This window comes from Parus major, chromosome 1 (genome assembly GCF_001522545.3).
Source record: "Parus major isolate Abel chromosome 1, Parus_major1.1, whole genome shotgun sequence".
In the NCBI taxonomy this organism is placed as follows: Eukaryota; Metazoa; Chordata; class Aves; order Passeriformes; family Paridae; genus Parus; species Parus major.
In genome coordinates, this window is record NC_031768.1 from 18,419,294 (window position 1) to 18,437,184 (window position 17,891).

The 17,891-nt window shown below is 39.3% G+C and overlaps 1 protein-coding gene across 3 annotated transcripts in view; it reads right to left on the reverse strand.

The window, feature by feature from the left end:
- Positions 1 to 17,891, reverse strand: part of FRMPD4 (FERM and PDZ domain containing 4) — a 295,802-nt gene that overhangs the window by 101,174 nt on the left and 176,737 nt on the right. For 2 of the 3 annotated variants that reach the window (XM_015636209.2, XM_015636218.3), the window contains exon 2: positions 11,287 to 11,403. In XM_015636209.2, coding sequence (XP_015491695.1) covers positions 11,287 to 11,403 — 117 coding nt within the window. Of the gene's footprint in view, positions 1 to 11,286; positions 11,404 to 17,891 lie in introns of those variants that run through there. The other variant, XM_033512691.1, reaches the window with a different exon arrangement.

The following is a 17,891-nucleotide window of genomic DNA, read 5'->3' on the forward strand; positions in this document are numbered from 1 at the left end:
GTATCTGTCTGCTAAATTCCTACTTGTAATTCCAGCTAATTACTTCCCCTGTCAAGAAAATACTGTCTGAAGTCCCAAGCTGCCACAGAAGTAGCTCAGTCGCTTTCATTTTTTTATGTCTCCCAATGTTTGATACAGAAAATATAAATTCGTTTGTCTATTGCTGGAAGAGCCAGAAATTTGAAATAATCTCTGCACTGTCAGCAGGTCTTTACCTTATGTGCTTAATCCCTGTTACCATGGAGATATTTAATTGCGCAGCGACACAGTTTGATTGGTTTATTTTAAATTGAAGTTCTTCTGTGGAACAGCCCAGGATTCCAGCAAACTTGAGATAAACGGCTTTCAAAATATTGCAGTGAGTCATAATGTTGTCAGTGACTAGATTAATTTGAGTTCAGTTGAACTATTTCTTTACCTAAATCTTATACATATATGACAACATACAAAATATGAGGATTCTTAGAATTATATTTGGGAGGTAAGAATTTTGAATATAATTAGGCAGTATTTTGTTGTAAGAAGGGAAATCAGAAACTAAATGAGAATTAAAATTCAGTAAACTTTTGGAAGTATCATCTTGCCTTTCTAAAATAAATTATCTTCCTATTCTACAATATCAATCCAGACAAGAACCTTTCACAGGAGGCATATACTTGATTTTCTTTACAGAAAACTGTAAATATATTAATTAATATGAGAGAAATTAATCCAACAGGATGAATTAGGCTTCTTAAGTGCTCGCTTGCAGATACATCAGCATGCAGTTCTTTAGTATATGAATGTCTTCTGGGAATAGGGTATTTCCTGGCATGGCATAAGACACTAAGTAAATAATTTTAAATTTTGTACATACACCATGATGAACTGGTAAACTTCAACTGTGCTATTTAAACAGCAGCAATATAGTGTGCTAATTGTCATACTGGTTTTGGGTTTTTTTGGCTCTAAAACCCAGCTCCAGCACATTTTTCTCTCAATGTGGTAACTGCAGCTCTAGAGGAAGTTTTCACCTAGCCTTTTCTGTGAAAGATCTCAATTCCATCACCAAGTATCAGAAGCTCTGCCTTATTTAATTTTTCAAGCTCATGGCCACTAAGGCCCCATGTACATGCTGCAGAAAACACCTTTTAGGTGTTTCTAGGGCTGTATTCCCCTCTTTATTTTTACATAGCCTGGTTTTATTTCATATTCAGAGTCTCTGTGTTTGCATCAACTGGAATACCAGCATGTGACCCAAGATACGACTTAGCTTCTTACAAACCCCTGTGACTCTTCCAACCAACCACTTGCATGGCTTTGCAGAGCTAGAACTTGGCACTTTTAATCTCAGCTCTGCAGGGACCACACTGTTTTACAAGAGAGATACTTGTAAAAACAGACTCCAGTGGGGACTATCATTCTCACACAAACTGTTTGCAAGAATTAATTTGTTTTACCCTCCCAGGAAGGATAGTTTGGTGTACCAAAGCAATGCTTCTACAAAAGCATTTACATGCTGCAATTCACAGATGAGTTGCTGTCATTCCATATGAAACACCTACCTAGAACACTGTGTACTCCAACAATACTGAGGATTTAATCTTTGCACCTCTGTGTTAATGTACTCTGTGATCCTGGGTTAGGGTGTTTTGATTTTTTCTTATTTTCCTATACAGGTTCTGCTCTACAAGTGTTATTCCTTCATAATCTACCTTCAAATACACAAGAGTAACAGTGTTCAGGATGCAATATTTCTCTGAATTCCATTGTGTCCCCCTCCAGTTTGTGTTTGAAGAAAACACAGAGGACTAGCTCAGAAACACTAAATTTGCTGTAGCAGAGGCCCACAGTATGATTCCCTGTACTCCACTTAGGAATAATTATATCCAGGCAACCTAAGGCAAATAACTGAGCAAAAGCTTCTTCTTTTCTGAGAAGTCTCACCCACATTCACACCTTCTTGCATAACCCCCCTCACCTTTCCAGTGTGACATACTCTTGGTTCAGCCAGTCAGGGTTCTATGTACAGAGGGGACTCAAAAACTGCAAGCCAGAATAGAGGGAGGGAGCCACGCTGCTGGGACTAGCTCCTGAGTTACAGCACACTAACCAGCTTAGGTACAGCTGCCTTGAATGCAATGAACTCTCCACTTTTCTATGCTCTAGTTAAAATAAAACAACCCCACGAACTGTCATCTCCTTGCTATCATACCCTCCATTATAACAACGATTTATCCCAGCCAGTATTAACATCACTTTGTCTGTCATATTTATGACTGCCATATTTATGGCTAGAGCAACATCTCTTTGTGAAGGAAGGACAATTGTTAAATCATCCTCTCTCTTCAGGAGGTTGAGCTAATTTAGCAATGCTTTCTTTTTCACCATACCCAAGTAGTCTCTAGGCAAACCACTGATAAACAGGTTGCTATATAATTTTCCTTCTTCTGCTTTCTAAATATTCAGGTTTGCTTTAAACAGTCACATGAATTTGTGCATCCCTGCTGCTGCTCATCTCTTCTAGACCCACTCCCCCTTCCACCATATGATCCTGTCCTTGAGTAGGTCAAACCCTTAGCAACAGAAAGCAAATTTCTATGCAGTCTGAAAGAAGCAGAGTAGCACTCTTTCTCTAACAGACTATTCATATCTATCACACTATTCATATCAACTATTCATATTAGTGACAAGAGAATTAAAAAAAAAAAACAAAACATAAAAGAGATAGAAAAAAATCAAAAAATCAGACCTGTTGTCCGCCTGGTCCAGTATTCTTTCTCTGACAGCACTCAGTACCCGCTTCAGAGGAAGGTGCAAGAAACCTTGTAATTATAGAATAACCTGATTAATACAGGAAGTTTCGTCCTAGCCCTAGGCAGTCAGCAGCTGACTCACCCGCTTGTCTGAAACATAAGATTTTATATCTGCTCTAATTTTTTTAATCCCATGTAATTTAATAGTGAAAGTCTTATTACAAATGTACTTTGCAAATGTACATTTAAATCCTATGAAGCATTTTAGGCTTTACTGTAACCTGTAGCTGAGAGTTCTATTTGCTAATTATATAGGTTGTACTATTTTTATCACTGTTAAACTGCCTGCCATTCAATCTCATTGGATGTCCCTTTTAGGGACACGGGAATAAGTGGGCCAGAGAGTGTGATTCCAGTGCCTTTTCTCCCCTTGGCACCTCACCTGGGAGAGGAGATGCCAGAAGAGGTGCAGGGCAGCCAGCCTTCGGCTCGAGGCGCTGAACCAGCGCACAGGCTGCCTCCACACACCCGAAGGAAAGGTGCCCTGCACGAGTGATGAGTGCCCTCATGAACGAAGCAGCAGCAGCTGTGCTGCTCATATTTTTGTGAATATCACATAAATCCCCTGTGAACCCAGTCAACATTGTTTCTGTACTTAGAGATGAAAGAATGCAATGTACTCAATAAAGTGCTATATAATATCATACCTACAGGGCAGAAGGTGGCTCCTGTGACTTCAAACTTTCATTATGGCCTTATGTACTATGGTAGTTTTAAGGTAAAATAACAACAGCCTTTTCAAAACCCAGAAAGATGAACAACACAATAACAATCAAGTCTTTCACTATATTTTACTTATATCCATTGATGGTTTTCAGAACCTTCAAACAGAGCAAACACCTACAGAACACATGTACAAGAAGGTTGGGGTAGGCTAGACATAACAAAAGAAAATAATAATTAAAAAGGATTGCTGAATGGTCTGAACATCTTCCGTGCTTATTTATTTTGAAGTAAACTAATTAGCAGGCTGTGAGGCTCAGTTTTGCATCTGGTATAGATTAGTGGTCCTTAATAAGCAGGATGCTTGATTGATAGGCCATTAATATCACCAATGATTGTGTTGTGTCATTCCACACTGCTGGCCAGCTATGAGAACTGGGTGTACAAGCAGGAGCACACAGGCCAGACAGGATGCATGAAACAGGTGCAGAGGTGAACTTTCAGAAAATACAACTGAGTTCCTCTTCTAAGCACAGCAGGCACGAAAAGAGTAAGATGAAGACTACTAAAAAAAATTTAGCTATTTGAATATAGAAGAATATCATAACATTGTTTTATTGCAAATAAATATTGTACCGTGTATGCTTTGAGAATTTAGGATGTTGTGAGCTACACTAGTTATCAAAGAACACAAACACATTACCTCTACTTTCTGTACAGGGCAAAAGCTGACATTTAAGGATTTTATTTTTCAGGAATAGCACAGCTACTAAGCCAAACAAGGACAAATGTAATGATTTCACAAGCCAAAAATCATGGAGATGACATATGGATAACATACCTTAGAGAAAAGAATTAAGCTTTTTAAGAATTAAAGAATTAAGATACTTCTGGAAGAAGTCAAATAATTTTTTGATACTAAATACAAAAGCACTAGTAAACAACAAGGCGCTCAGGATATCAAAATATGATATGACACAGAATAATTTAGTCTGGAAAAGACTTCCAAGTCCAACCTTTGACCGATAACCACCTTGTCAACTAGACCATAGCAGTAATTGCCACGTGGAGTCATTTCCTGAATGCCTCTAGTGATGGTGACTCCACCTGGGCAGTGTATTCCAATGTTTAATGACTCTTTCCATGAAAAAATTCTTCCTGATGTCGAATCTGAACCTCCCACTAGCGCACACTGAGGCTATGTCCTCTCGTTCTGTCACTAGTTGCTTGGGAGAAGAGGCCAACCCTCATCTTGCTATAACTTTTTACAGGTATTGAGAAGAGCAGTAATCTCTTCCAGAAGTCTTCTTTTCTTCAGGCTAAACACCCCAGCTCCCTCAGAAGCTCCTCATAGGATTCAACCCTCAAGACCCTTCACCAGCTCTGCTGCCTTTCTCTGCACAAGTTCCAGCACCTCAATGTCTTTCTTGAAGTGAGGAGCCCAGAACTGAACACAGGATTCGAGGTGTGGCCTCACCAGTGCCAGTACAGGGGGACAGTTACTGCCCTGGTCCTGCTGGTCACACTATTTTTGATGCGATCCAGGAGGCTGCTGGCCTTCTTGGCCACCTGGGCACACACCAGCTCATGTTCAGCCTACTATAAACCAACACCCTCAGGTCCTTTTCCACTGGCCTGCTTTCCAACCACTCTCCCTAATCCTGTTGTGCTGCAGGGAGTGTTTTGACTGTAGTGCAGGAGCCAGCAACTTGGACTTGTACAAGTCTGACCATCCAGGAGTGACCCTGTCACATTCACACCACCTAAGCTGGGACCAAGCTACACACCCCACACTCGTAGTCAGATCAGGTTTCCTCACCAGCTCGACCCCAAGTTTCCCATAACAGAGTCTCATGGGTCCTGATGCTCAGAATAATTTAATCATGGTGCAATAACAAAATAACTGCTTGAGCTGGATGCCTCTGAGGAGGGGCTCTGAAAAAAGGAAACCTGGGCTTTCATACCCTTACAGTCTAAGCACAGGCAAGTCTGTGCTTAGATCCTTGGCTCCTGCTGTGTCTCTGAGTGTTCAGTCACCTGGCTGGGCCACAGGTCCCCATGCCCTTTGTTATGCAAAGGGTTGGCAGTTCATGGCCTCTTGCCTGTAGTGCTAGCTCCCACCCCACGGAGCTCAACCTGCAGGTCACACTGCTGCTGCACACCGAGCTACCTGCCCTGAGTGTATTCCTCAACACAACCTCACACCACTGGCCTCACCCCATTGATCCAGCCTGTCCAGATCCCTCTGCAGAGTCTTCCAACCCTCCAGCAGATCAACACTCACACCCACCCCACTTAGTGTCATCCATACACTTACTGAGGGTGCCCTTGATCCCCTCAACCCAATCATCAATAAAGATATTTAACAGGACTGGCTCCAGGACCGAGCTCTGAGGAACCCCACTGGTGCCTGGCCTCCATCTGGATGTGATACCACTTCCTACTATTCTCTGGGCTCAGCCACCCAGACAGTTTTAATCCAATCAAGAGAGCACCAGTCCAAGATGTGGGCTGCCAACTTTTGCAAGAGAATGCCATGGGAGACAATATCAAAGACTTTGCTGAAGTCCAAGTAGTCTACATCCTTAGAGTTTCCTTCATCCACTAGGTGGGTCACTTAGTCATTTCAACTGCTCTAGCAACCACATCATATTAACATAAGTAAAATTCAGGAAGACTTTTGACAAGTAGTACTTTCCCAGTTCTGCTGTGCCCTCTGGAGACTGACCCGTGGTTTCAAGCCAAGCAGTAACAATGCTGCAGGCTTTCATTTCTGGGTGTGCTTCCTTTAATTCTTGCCTGGGATCCCAACTGTTTGCTCAGTTTGTTCCAGACTGGAGCACAGAAGCAAGCTAATATGCACAAAGTACAGATGGTCAAGGTCCCTGGAGTCAAACAGGGAGCAAACAGAAGTGGAAACACAGACAGACCCCATCAATAGAAGGCAATAGAAGGAATAAGTAAACACAACCAATAAAAATAATAAAGCAAAATAAAGTAAACACAACTAATAGCACCTCTAGCAAACAAGGTTATGGCAATAAACTGACCTTACAGACCCCTCTGTATTGAGAATCTAGTAACTAACAACACCTTGGTGGAATCAGTGTTACTTTAAGTTCACACGAGAAGGGCTACACTTCCTTTCAGCTAAGTTTCTTTCACATTCTTTGGTCTTTATTTGAATGACAGAAGTCAGAGCCATGAAAATACCAAAGTATTTTGTTCCTTAGGAATTAAAGAGCAATAGCAATCAAAAAGGCATGACTCCTAAAGGCAGTGAATGTTGTTTCAACTTGCACCTTAAAGTGCAGTTGCAGGGCAGCTTAAGACAATACAACTCTGTTCCAATCCTATTCTCAAACCAGTCAGATATTTCAGTGTGGCAGCAATGCTGCTCATCACCTGGTATTAGCCATGGTCTGAGCAGGAGGCTGCACAGGCTGACCTTCAGAGGATTCTTCCATGCTAAACTATACTGCAACTTCATCAGACCATGCAAAGGACTGACTTAGAGCAAAACCAACATAAAATTTATTGCTTTCTCCATAAGACTGACTTTTTATTAGCTGTTTATTTCCTTCTATCAACTTCCCTCCAGATCTGACAAGCAGTGAGATTTCCACAAGGGAAAGGACAAAAATGTACAGGTCCAAAAACCAACAAGATCACAGCAGTGGCACAAATAAGGACCTAAAACTGCCATGAGACTAAACCTTTTGTATACAAAATCAGCCAAAACCTTCTGCTCTTCTTCTCCACATACTATCACTCTGGAATACTATAGTCACACAAAACCATTGTTAATAAGTGTCATGCTTTTATTCAAATTAATGTTACAGAATTTCTCATAATCATATACTACACGGCATATAAAATAGATGCAAATAAAATATTTAGGATTTTAAAGTGGTTAAATATACAATATTCATATTATTTCATATTAAAAGTCCAGCTTATTACAGTTTGTGGAGTACAGAAACATGCTGGAAGAATACTAGATGATTGCCATCCTGAAATGTATTACTGAATGCTAATACTGAAATGTATTACTTACCACATAACGCTATTTCAAGTAAAAGGGGCAAGTTAAAAGGGAATGGGTGAAGTTCTGAAACTTCAATTTACCATGCCCTAAACTTAAGAAAAAATATTTTAGAGGTTTGCAAAATGACCCTGGTTGTGCCATCTGTGCAGAAGAGATAATAAATTGATAGCAACATCTGAAAATATTTTGATAAGAGATTCTTCTCACATTTTTACAAAAGCACCGCCTGGCAATGGAAGCTACCCCTGATTAGCTCATATCATAAGGACTTCCAGAGATTTGAAAGAAATCACATTTGCTTCTGCAGAAAGAATAAACATCTCTTCCCATTCATACCTTAAAAGCATTTGCACCAACACTATATAATTACATTTCATTTCCCCAGAAGATTCTCATGGATTCTCTATTCCTTCCACAATTTCAAAATTGCAATACATCTGCTTGCAGTTGGATATGTACATATGGCCCAAAGTAAATTATTTAATTAAAAAGCAGTTAATGTTGCTATGAGTTATGCTACTTCTTTGTACAGAACTCATGCATACATTTTATTGTGATAATACCTGGCTTATACATCTTTAATCAAAGCCAAGCAAATATTTGAATTGCTTGTTCTCCTTCAGTGTGATGCAATTTGTTAATCTGCATGGTTATAAAAATTCTTAAAGACAATAAAAAATGCTATCTCACTGATCTATCTCCTTTCTTTATTGGCATAATTGTCAAAAATCATGTCACTGTATCATTCCTAAAATCTAGATATGATAATGAGGGAAAGAAAATTAAATTCTCTTTGTATTTATATAGTTCTATATAATATTTGCAAAAACAGCTGTTTTGAAAGCCAGAGAGAGTTTCTCTGCCAAATAACAGTTGCTGTAAGGACAGATACCACGTATACCTCCACAGAGGAATCGCTGGAAAGTCATTTTCTATTAGTTGTATTTAGGCTTTGATCACTCTTCTAAAACCAAGATACATGTAATGGAACTACCCAGTGACACTGTAGCATCCACCTGGGCTGATGTTCCCTATAAAGGTGGATGGCTGGTGACTTGGTGCAGCAGTACATGATTCCAAAGCGTTTCCTGATTGCATTCCAAAAGCACTGCCTTTTATTGCACTGCCTTTTATTGCACTCCCAGGGAGCGTCACTTCATGTAAGATGCATTACTACTCTGGAAGCACATCTGTGCACATGCTACAGTCCATGCTGTTGTTTTAAAACATTTGATACTACATGAATATGTACTACAGGAATGTGTTCTATAAACCATGCAAGGTGTAGGTATGTAGCAGTGTTCAGCTTGCACCTGAAACTGCTCAGAGATTCCAGTGGGTTGTAAAGTCTGGCATAAAACATCAAAGGCTTCTACAGATCAGCTTCTACAGAAGCCTCATGCTCTTCACCTCTCTGACTATTTTTCTCCATATAGCCTGCTATCCACACACAGAGAAAAATGAAAGAAAGACCAGAGCCCAAAAGAGAATGAAAAACAAGTACCTTGTAAGAGAATGAGAAAAATAACCCAAAACAACCACACCACCAACAAAACCACCACAGGCTAATATTACTTAAGGTATAATTTGGCACTCCCTGTTACGGTTTTTATTTTTCCAAGATGCAGTTTTCTCAATTTAAGAGAAGGATGCGGCACTTTAAGGTACTAAAAACCTCTCCAAAAAAAATAAACAAAATAATAATTATCTACAGATGATTAGTAAACATTCCCAAATTGCAAAATTCATGAGTACTAAGGCACTTCATTTTGTAGTGTAGCTGTAAGCTACAGCTGTTGACAGCTACACAACAAGTGCAGCACCCCATTATGTGACCAGTGAGAAAAGAGGAACAATCAAATGTAGTGTTTGTCCTCAGAGTCAGGAGATCAATCCTCCAAATGAATCTCATTCACACAGATGAGAATATATCAACAGTCTGCAGAAAACAAGAATGAGATGTGCAGGTATCTTCATTAACCTGAGTAAGAGTTAGTAACAGAAGTAACCTGGTAAATAACCTGACAACAGTCTCACATCCGCACAGTACTTTTGGGGCTCACCTATGCTTCTTGACAAGCCGAATTAACTCAGACAGAAAACCCATACTAATACAGTTATATTGTGCCTGGCATTCAGCTTCACATTGTCCATCTTTCAGACATCCAAAGCATGACAAATACTTGTTGAAGCAAGAAAACATTTCAAAGTCAGCTTTTGAGACCTCATTAACCCAGAAAATTTGTTCCAATTTGGACAGGTCTGAAATTGCTCTAAATCTTGAAAGCCTTCAGGTCACCAGGCTGCTACAAATCTTGCCTTGGCTCCAAAAGCAAATGTCTCCTAGGAAGCCAAGGCAGGCCCCGTGGGCAAAAGGGCTAGGGAACGGAAGCACAGTAATAAGGATCTTGTTTTATGCTTTAGAATTCTTCTTTTTTTTCAGTTGAAGGATCTTGAGAGAATTAAAGACTTTTAACAGTCAATTAGAAATATTTTTGATCCTTCAACTCTGTGTTAAAAGAATTCTAATTCTCACCCATTACTTTCTCAAGTACCTGCAAGTTTCTAAATAGGCTGAAAAAGACAAAAATTAAATAATTTAAAACCCCAAAACTTCACAAGAACAGAATCAAAATGCTGACCTTAGAAATGAAATGTAAGCTAAGCAATGAATGCCAAGCAGTCAATGGTTCTGTGAACCCACCACCATCACCCTTTTTAGTGAAGTTCCAAAGCCATCTAAGAGTACATTTGCTAGAACAGCAAAATGTATTTTATCCAAGTCACCTCAGTGATTTAAAAAAAAATAATTCTGCACAGTTTACAATGGGAAAAGAAAAGCCAATAATGTTTACAATCATACCATAGTCACTGACATTTATTTTTTAAACCAGAGCTAAAAACTCTGAGAAGGCTAAGAATTAGTATATTTACTATACAGGATCCAAGCATCTTATTACCACTATAATGAATGTATTAGATAAACTGAAAGACCTCACACTGATGCCTTGGAGTGGTGACCTAAAACAGAGGCTAGACAAAATTAAGAGAATAAATGCAGGTATTTATTGAAGGCCTTCAGTAGATACACCTTGGGCAGTCAGAAGCCTCCAAGGGGCTTCACCCAAGGTGGACGACGGTCATGAGTTTTTCATACAATTAAAAGTTTGGTCCATTTACATACCAGGGGTTAATCTTCCAATTACAGTTTCAGGTAATGAAGTAATTTATTCCAAGTTTCCCCCACCACTTCACTGTTTACATCTTTCAAGGCCTGAGACAATAAGGTGTCCTTCAATTTCAGGCCTAGAGAGAAATTGTTTTGTCTGAATAAAATGGAAGAACAGTAGCTGACAGGCTGTGGAGTTTTAGATATACACCAGAGCAGTACAGGATCTGAAAAATGCAAAAAGCTAAATCCCAAGGCATCAACATGGCAGAGATGGAGGAGAGTTAGAAGTCTCAGTCAGAACTGACCTTCTGCAGCATTCTTTAAACATGGCATTTTTATTTTTTATTTATCTTTTGTTAATGACCTTCCTTGTAATTCTCTAAGAATTACAGGTCCTTCTATTATCAACATTCTCTTGAGCAAATGAAGTAACCAAGTACCAAAGCAAAGTGCAGAAAGCAGAGTCTGAGCTATCCCTGTGCCATAAATCAAAGCAGTGAACATTAACTGTGTAGGGCTGAAGCAGGAATTAGGATTCCAAGGCGATACAGCTGAGAGCAGGCTGCAGTGCTGGGCCCCACACTGCACAGCTCATGCTGCCGACTTACCTGATGAAGTAGTCTCTTCCATCTCTGTTTGCCGTCATCTCCCATCCATAAGGTGTCCCCTGGTTCAAGCTCCAGGTCCCTGAAGGGTGAGGCCAGCCTGAAGACTTATTCCTGTGGCTGCAATTTTGAAAAATGCAGCGGGGAAAAGACAGGAGGAAAAAAAAGTTACTTATCTCTTGTACTTGACATGATTCACTTGACATCCAAGTGCTTTCATAGTTGTGAAATAGAGAGTCAAAACCCAGGCAAGGGAACAGAGGTTAGCAGATCTATTTACATATATGATATTCTTTCAGTCAGTAGAAAGATATGCTGTCATTTCTAACAGTCTGAGTTCAAACCTTCTGGTTTTGGTTGGTGTATTTGTCATTCCCCATCAGTCCCACATACACAGTGCTAATTTTCAGTAGATTTTAATAAAAAGAAAGGGAAGCATTTTCATTAATCACCATTCTGTGTTCAAATTCCAGCTCTCAGCACAGTTTTAGGGAAAAAAATTATCTATCAAACCAAACTACCCACGACATCACTGGAGATCACACACAGTGCAACACCTGGCACGAGAGGGAGTGTCAACCTTCTCTCTGTCAGGAAAATCATTTTTTATTTCTTGTGCTGGAATGAAGGAAGGCCGTGACACTGCTGCATAACACACTAAACCGACAGAATATGTAAATTTTGTCGCAGTTGATCATTATCCATTAAGCCATCCCACCAAATAACCTTTAAAAGGCTGCAGCATCTCTGAGCCCACACACTGTTATATCCCACTGCTCCAGCACACTCTCCTAGTATTCCCACTCCCAAAGAAGGGCCCAGCAGCACTCCCAGTGTCCCCAGTTATCTGAAATATTTTGTGAGGTACTTTCTACTGACTCCATACAAAAAAAGATTCAGCTAGCAAGGATCCACCATAGTTTCCCACAGGAATCCTCAACATTTGCACACATGCTTTTCCCCTCACTTGCAGGGATTAAGCTAGATATTCCTGAACACCCCCACTTCCTCCTGTGAGACTTAAGAGGTTCAGAAGACAACAAACCAGTGTTTTAGAAAAATTAGTCAAGCCATTAATATCTATGTACAATCTGAAAAAGGGAAAGAGCAGAAGAGGAGGCAGGGCAACCAACAAAGCTAAAGGCCAGCTGAGAGTATGTGACAGGCAAATAGGAATGAGCACCCAACACAGAATACAATCTGAAATTTTGACATCAAAACCAAAAACACATAAAATAAGAGTATATTTTGAATTAGTTGCCTTCCCTGTTTCTGTCTTTTCTCCACTCATCAAATATATTACAGCTTAGTTTTATGTGCTAGATTTATTAAAGTTCAAATTGCAGCAAGGAATTTACTGTCTCTTGTCACAGACAGAGACATAAGAACTTCTTTGCTTTAGAGAAACAGAGCACAATGTAACCTGACAAACTCTCCTGAAGGAACGGAATTGGTCTCCATGGACAACTCAAAAACTGATTGTAAATTGCAAAATTCAGTGAAGTTGTGCATAGTTAATCTTTCCCAAAGGGAGAATGCATCATTAAAAACAAACTAGCTGCTTCACCCTCCCCCTTCATTTCAAGGATTAATCACAATTGAGAAAAAATATGGTACTTCAAAATATAATTTACATGTAAAGTAGAGCATTACAATGGAATGCTAGGTATCATTTGGTTTATCAATTACGTTAATTACTCTATCTTCAAGGAGTAGAAAAACATTTCTGTTAGCACACTCAAACACTTTGTATTTGCCATAGGGCATGGCTTAAGTCTAATACTGAAAATGCTAGAACTCTTAAAACAATTACAGTTCTTCAAGGCTAATCAAAGACATAAATGTCAGATATGCTACAGTACTCCAGATAAATGCAATTAGTCCATTTCTGTTCCAAGGAACTGATTAGAAAACAGTCATACAAGGAACAAATCCAAAATACTTTCAACACTCTCTCATCCAGTTTCTTGTTAAACTGAGCATAAACATTCCTTTTTCTCCATATGCTTGAGAGACAAAGAAAGGGTCCCTTCTTTTAGACAGGAACCACTCTACAACATGAGAATGTCAGCTTAACTACATCTACAGACTTCAAATAACACTTCAGAGTATTTGGTATCCTAACCACTGCAGGTAACTAAATACACTGGAACAAAACCTTTTTTATCAAGACTAAATAAATGGATAGCCATCCATTTAACAGTTTTCGTTTTAATTAGATGTGTTTCACAAACCCTGTGCTATAGTTTCACCATCTGTTAAATGGATACAGTGACATTTAAATTCCCAAGTAAAGTACATCAAACTATCAGATAATTTGTAGGAGCATAGGACAGTGATGGTGATCAATATTATAACTCTCAGCACTCAAATTAAGGGCTCATCTTTGTATGGATTATAGCATTAGTGGATGTCAAGGTAAACCTAATTCCCTTGAAAGCTTTCTTTGAGCCCTTAAACAGTAATGGTGTCAGAACCATATCATATATGATGGGTAATAACTGTCCTACTTAACTATAAATATGTCTACATGTGATCTACTCCTCCAGACTTTCTTATAATCAGTGGGATACAATTCAGCATTTGAGACGCTGTATGCAGCTACATTAGATGTGTGCAAATTCACAGTGGCTCCACAGGGAAAAAAGACATAATTTTTCCTATAGATATTGTGCAATTCAATAATAAACACTCAAGTCATAGCAATAAAGCAAGGTCTTTACACTCAGAGGTGACTAGGATTCCCAGGTGCCTGTACAGTCTGAAAAAAGGAGCAAGTAAACTACACTTTTGTCTACACCTCCCTTCACTTGTTGAATATAATTCTGCTTGTCCGCAAGAATTCTGTTCAGTGGCCACTATGAAGGGCAAAGATGGCAAAGAGGAGATAAATTCCAGAAATTATAAGTCGGGCATTTCACTTGGGGGAAGAACAAAGCCATCTTGGTAATCTTTAAGTCAAGAGGATACCTTAGTGGTGAGGAAGATCATCAGGCCCTGGGAGATCCTACCTCCCATGCTGGTGATCTTGGATAAATCCCTCAGCTCACTGATCACCATGTGCCACTTCCCTCCTGCACAGGCAAAGGAGGAGCACACCAAGACTGCCTAGATTTATGGGAGACTTGTACACTTACAAAGACCAAAAGGACAAAGGAGAGTGCACCTTCAATTTCAGCAAGCCTGGCAGCAGAGGCAGCACTGGCACTGCTGTTGCCCACTGCCTGCTGTCCATCACCTCCCTGCCAGCACACAGCAATGGGACTGGCTGCTGGAGAGCCTTTTGGAGCACGGTTCCCAGTGTCTAACTTCACTGGGAAAGCTAGGCCAGCATCATGCCAGCAGAGTCTGAAAACAAGGCAGATTAGCTAAAATATCCCCTCAACCTGCTCCTGACATTCCTGCTGTGGAAATATAAAAACCTGGTCTCTCCAAATTGCTTCACATTAAACAATCAGTTCATTAAATCACCAAAGTGGTGAGTACTGAAGTGGTGTGTAAGGAATCAATGTGCCCTGTGGAGGGACGTTCTGATTGATAATGCCATAGTTCTGCCACAGTGAATATCTTCAGCTCAGCCTTTTTTCTGCCCTGTGCTTGAGGAATGACCTGAAGCATGAGATCATAAAGGAAAATCTCCTGCATTTTCACTTGTATCAGTGATATGCTCTTTATGTGATATGCAGAACATACTCAGCATAAACCATGCCTTAACAAGAAGTGCAAATCTGTAGTATTATCCACTTCTTTTTTTAAAGATCAAAACTAGAACAGTTTGAATTTTTAAGGCATACTATTAAAGCCTAATGTCCAGAACAGTTCAGAGAGTACTAATGATGAACACAGAAAGTAACACCATTTCTTCTTTCAAATGCGGAAAAAAAAGTTTAAATAGGTTGAAAAATTCAATTAAAAAAAAATAGTATCTACAGAGCCAGCAAATAAGAATGTAATATTGCCCAAAACCTGTTTTTTTTTTTTTTAACTAGTAATTGGAGATTCTTCTCAATAGGTCTTTGCTACAGAAATCTTGACAGATTTTTTTAACTGTGCCACCTCTAGAGCCCACGCCTGTTAATTTTATTATAAATGTAGCACATCTCTGAACTAGTGGAAATTAAGCTCTCAGGCTGTAATTTTAAAACAGCATAAACAGGCACTGATACAAAAGCAGTATTCCCATTCTTCCAGCATCTTCTGCTTCACATCACAGTTGCTCCTGTGCCAATGAAAATAAAATGGTTCACCTTAAAATTAGCTGCTATTTTTTTTCCATCCAGATTAATCTCTGCTTACTTCATGGCCTCACAGATGGTCACATGGCAGCAAAAATGAATGGTAAAACAAAAACTGCATTCTTCAGATCGTCCTTAGGCAAAGACAAGACAGAAAGCACTCACTTAATGTCTCAATTGCATTTAGAATAATTTATGTCTAATGGGGCACAACACTCAGCACACAGTTGGGGCACGTCTTCCAAAATGTTCCCATCAAAGCAGCTCCCTTTGAAACCTCCTCCTTCAATAAAACTACAAAAAAACAAATCAAAACAAAACAAACAAACAAAAAAAAAACCCTTAGCTTTTTTTTTCTCTGCATTATTTTTTCCCAGTGTTGCTTTTAGTTAATATCTGATAGCTCACAGGCTATCAAAAACTGAAATTATCCATGGATTTTCTGACAAAAATTTTCATAATTGTTTAAAATCTCTGTGGAACCATATGAAGCCCTATGGTTTTCCTAAATATAAATAATTTGAAATATTAATACACTACACATACTTTCTCTTCAGGTATTAGTAGCTTTTCAAGCATTTACCTTGGATTTCCTCAGCTGAATTAAAATAGTGGAAGGATTATGTTTTAATCTTCTTTTATAGCAATTCCTTGAACTGCTGCAACTCTGGTGGATGGCTGAAGTTACAATGAATGTTTATTACAGGGTTTCAGATAATAATGGCATGTTTATGTGTTTATTTGGATATCCAATGTCCTGGAATCATCTTGTTCAACATCTTGATGTTTCTCGTAGTACTTCCTCATATACAGGAATTACTTTTTCCTAAAAGCTCAGTCTACAGGGGCATCAGTGACCCACACAAGGCTGGCCATGTAACAGAAGGAGCTCAGCACTGCGAATGGAATAACAGTGTCGATACACTGGCTTCCTTTACGTTACCATATGGAGAAAAAAATTCTCAATTTTGAGTCTTGCCACGTAGCCTGGCTTCATTTCAATTCTCCATTGGTACAAAAGCCAGTTCTCTGCTTCCCACATGCCCATACATAAGTCAGTCCCTCTCCCACCCATCATAAAAGAAAGACATCCTGAACAAAGGCGACACTGCACTCCCAGAGCTGCTTATGAAGGACACACAGCTCCACAGCACAGAAGCAATTCTAGCCACAACGATCCCAAGGAGGTACCGAGAGGAGCACTAGAGATAAAACATTTTGTATTATTAGTTTTTAAAAGCAAGAACACCACACCTGAAGTATCTGCAGGGCATATCTATCTGCAAATAGGAAACATTACTGTGACACAAGTGGAGTTCAGTAACCGTCTCTCTATGATATTTAATCTTCCACTGCCTCGGGAATGAAACCCTTCCTTCTCAATCCACTTCTCGCCCTCTCCTGTCCCAGAAGACTAACACAATACTTTTACCTCCATCCTACAACTTTAACTTGAAAAAATAAGAAATGAAAGTTTTAAAGAATCTGTAGAGATACTATCAAAATCAATCATCATACCCTGCTATTGAAACTCTCCTGAGGGCCACACAGATATGATGGACAATAGTTTCTGGATGGAAGATCAAGGGCACTGAAAGACTTCTTGTCTCTGTAGAGATGAGTTCTATAAACCCCCAGAGAAGCAGACCTACCAGAAAGATGAAAGAAGAAAATTAACTGCCCCAGACACCCTCTGCTGTAGTAAAAAACTTGATTCATACTAGGTCTTTTATTACTAAATCATGTAAGTACAGAAGGGAACCCTAATGACTTCAGATATCTTTCATCTTCTACAACCCACATGCTTTTAAATCTTTTGATGGGTAAGAAAGATAAAGGGTTTTAGTCCTCATCTAAATGTGTGCCTTTTTTGAACTTGTGTGTCAGTTAAAAGAAATTTGATGAGCATAATCCCACAAATAAGTTTAGAGTTTCAAGCTTGTAATTGACCAATCACTAAAGGTTGAATCACTGTCCAAGACTGTTTTTCTTATTTAACCATAAGAAAAAAAGGTAGAAAAATATTTTTGCCCTTTGACACCTGTCATTCTCAATAATTTTTGCAATACAGCCATGCTCTGGTCAAAGGTAGAATAATGTTACTGTATTATTCAGGCTTGTCTGAAATTTTCCTGCTGCATCATGCATCATCAGGAAAATGCAAATTTTATTCAGAAAATAAAAACATTCACCTTTCTTGCACCTTGTGGCAGTTTTTTTCTATTTTCCTAGTAAGATCTATGAATAAAGCTAGGCTGCCTTGCACCAGTTGTTCGGAAATCGTCTCCAGCTGGAAGTTTGTCTTTCTTAGGCCTTAACTGCTTCTCAAACTCTGTCTGAAGCACAAAAGTTTCAAACTTTTTTTCTCCTGTC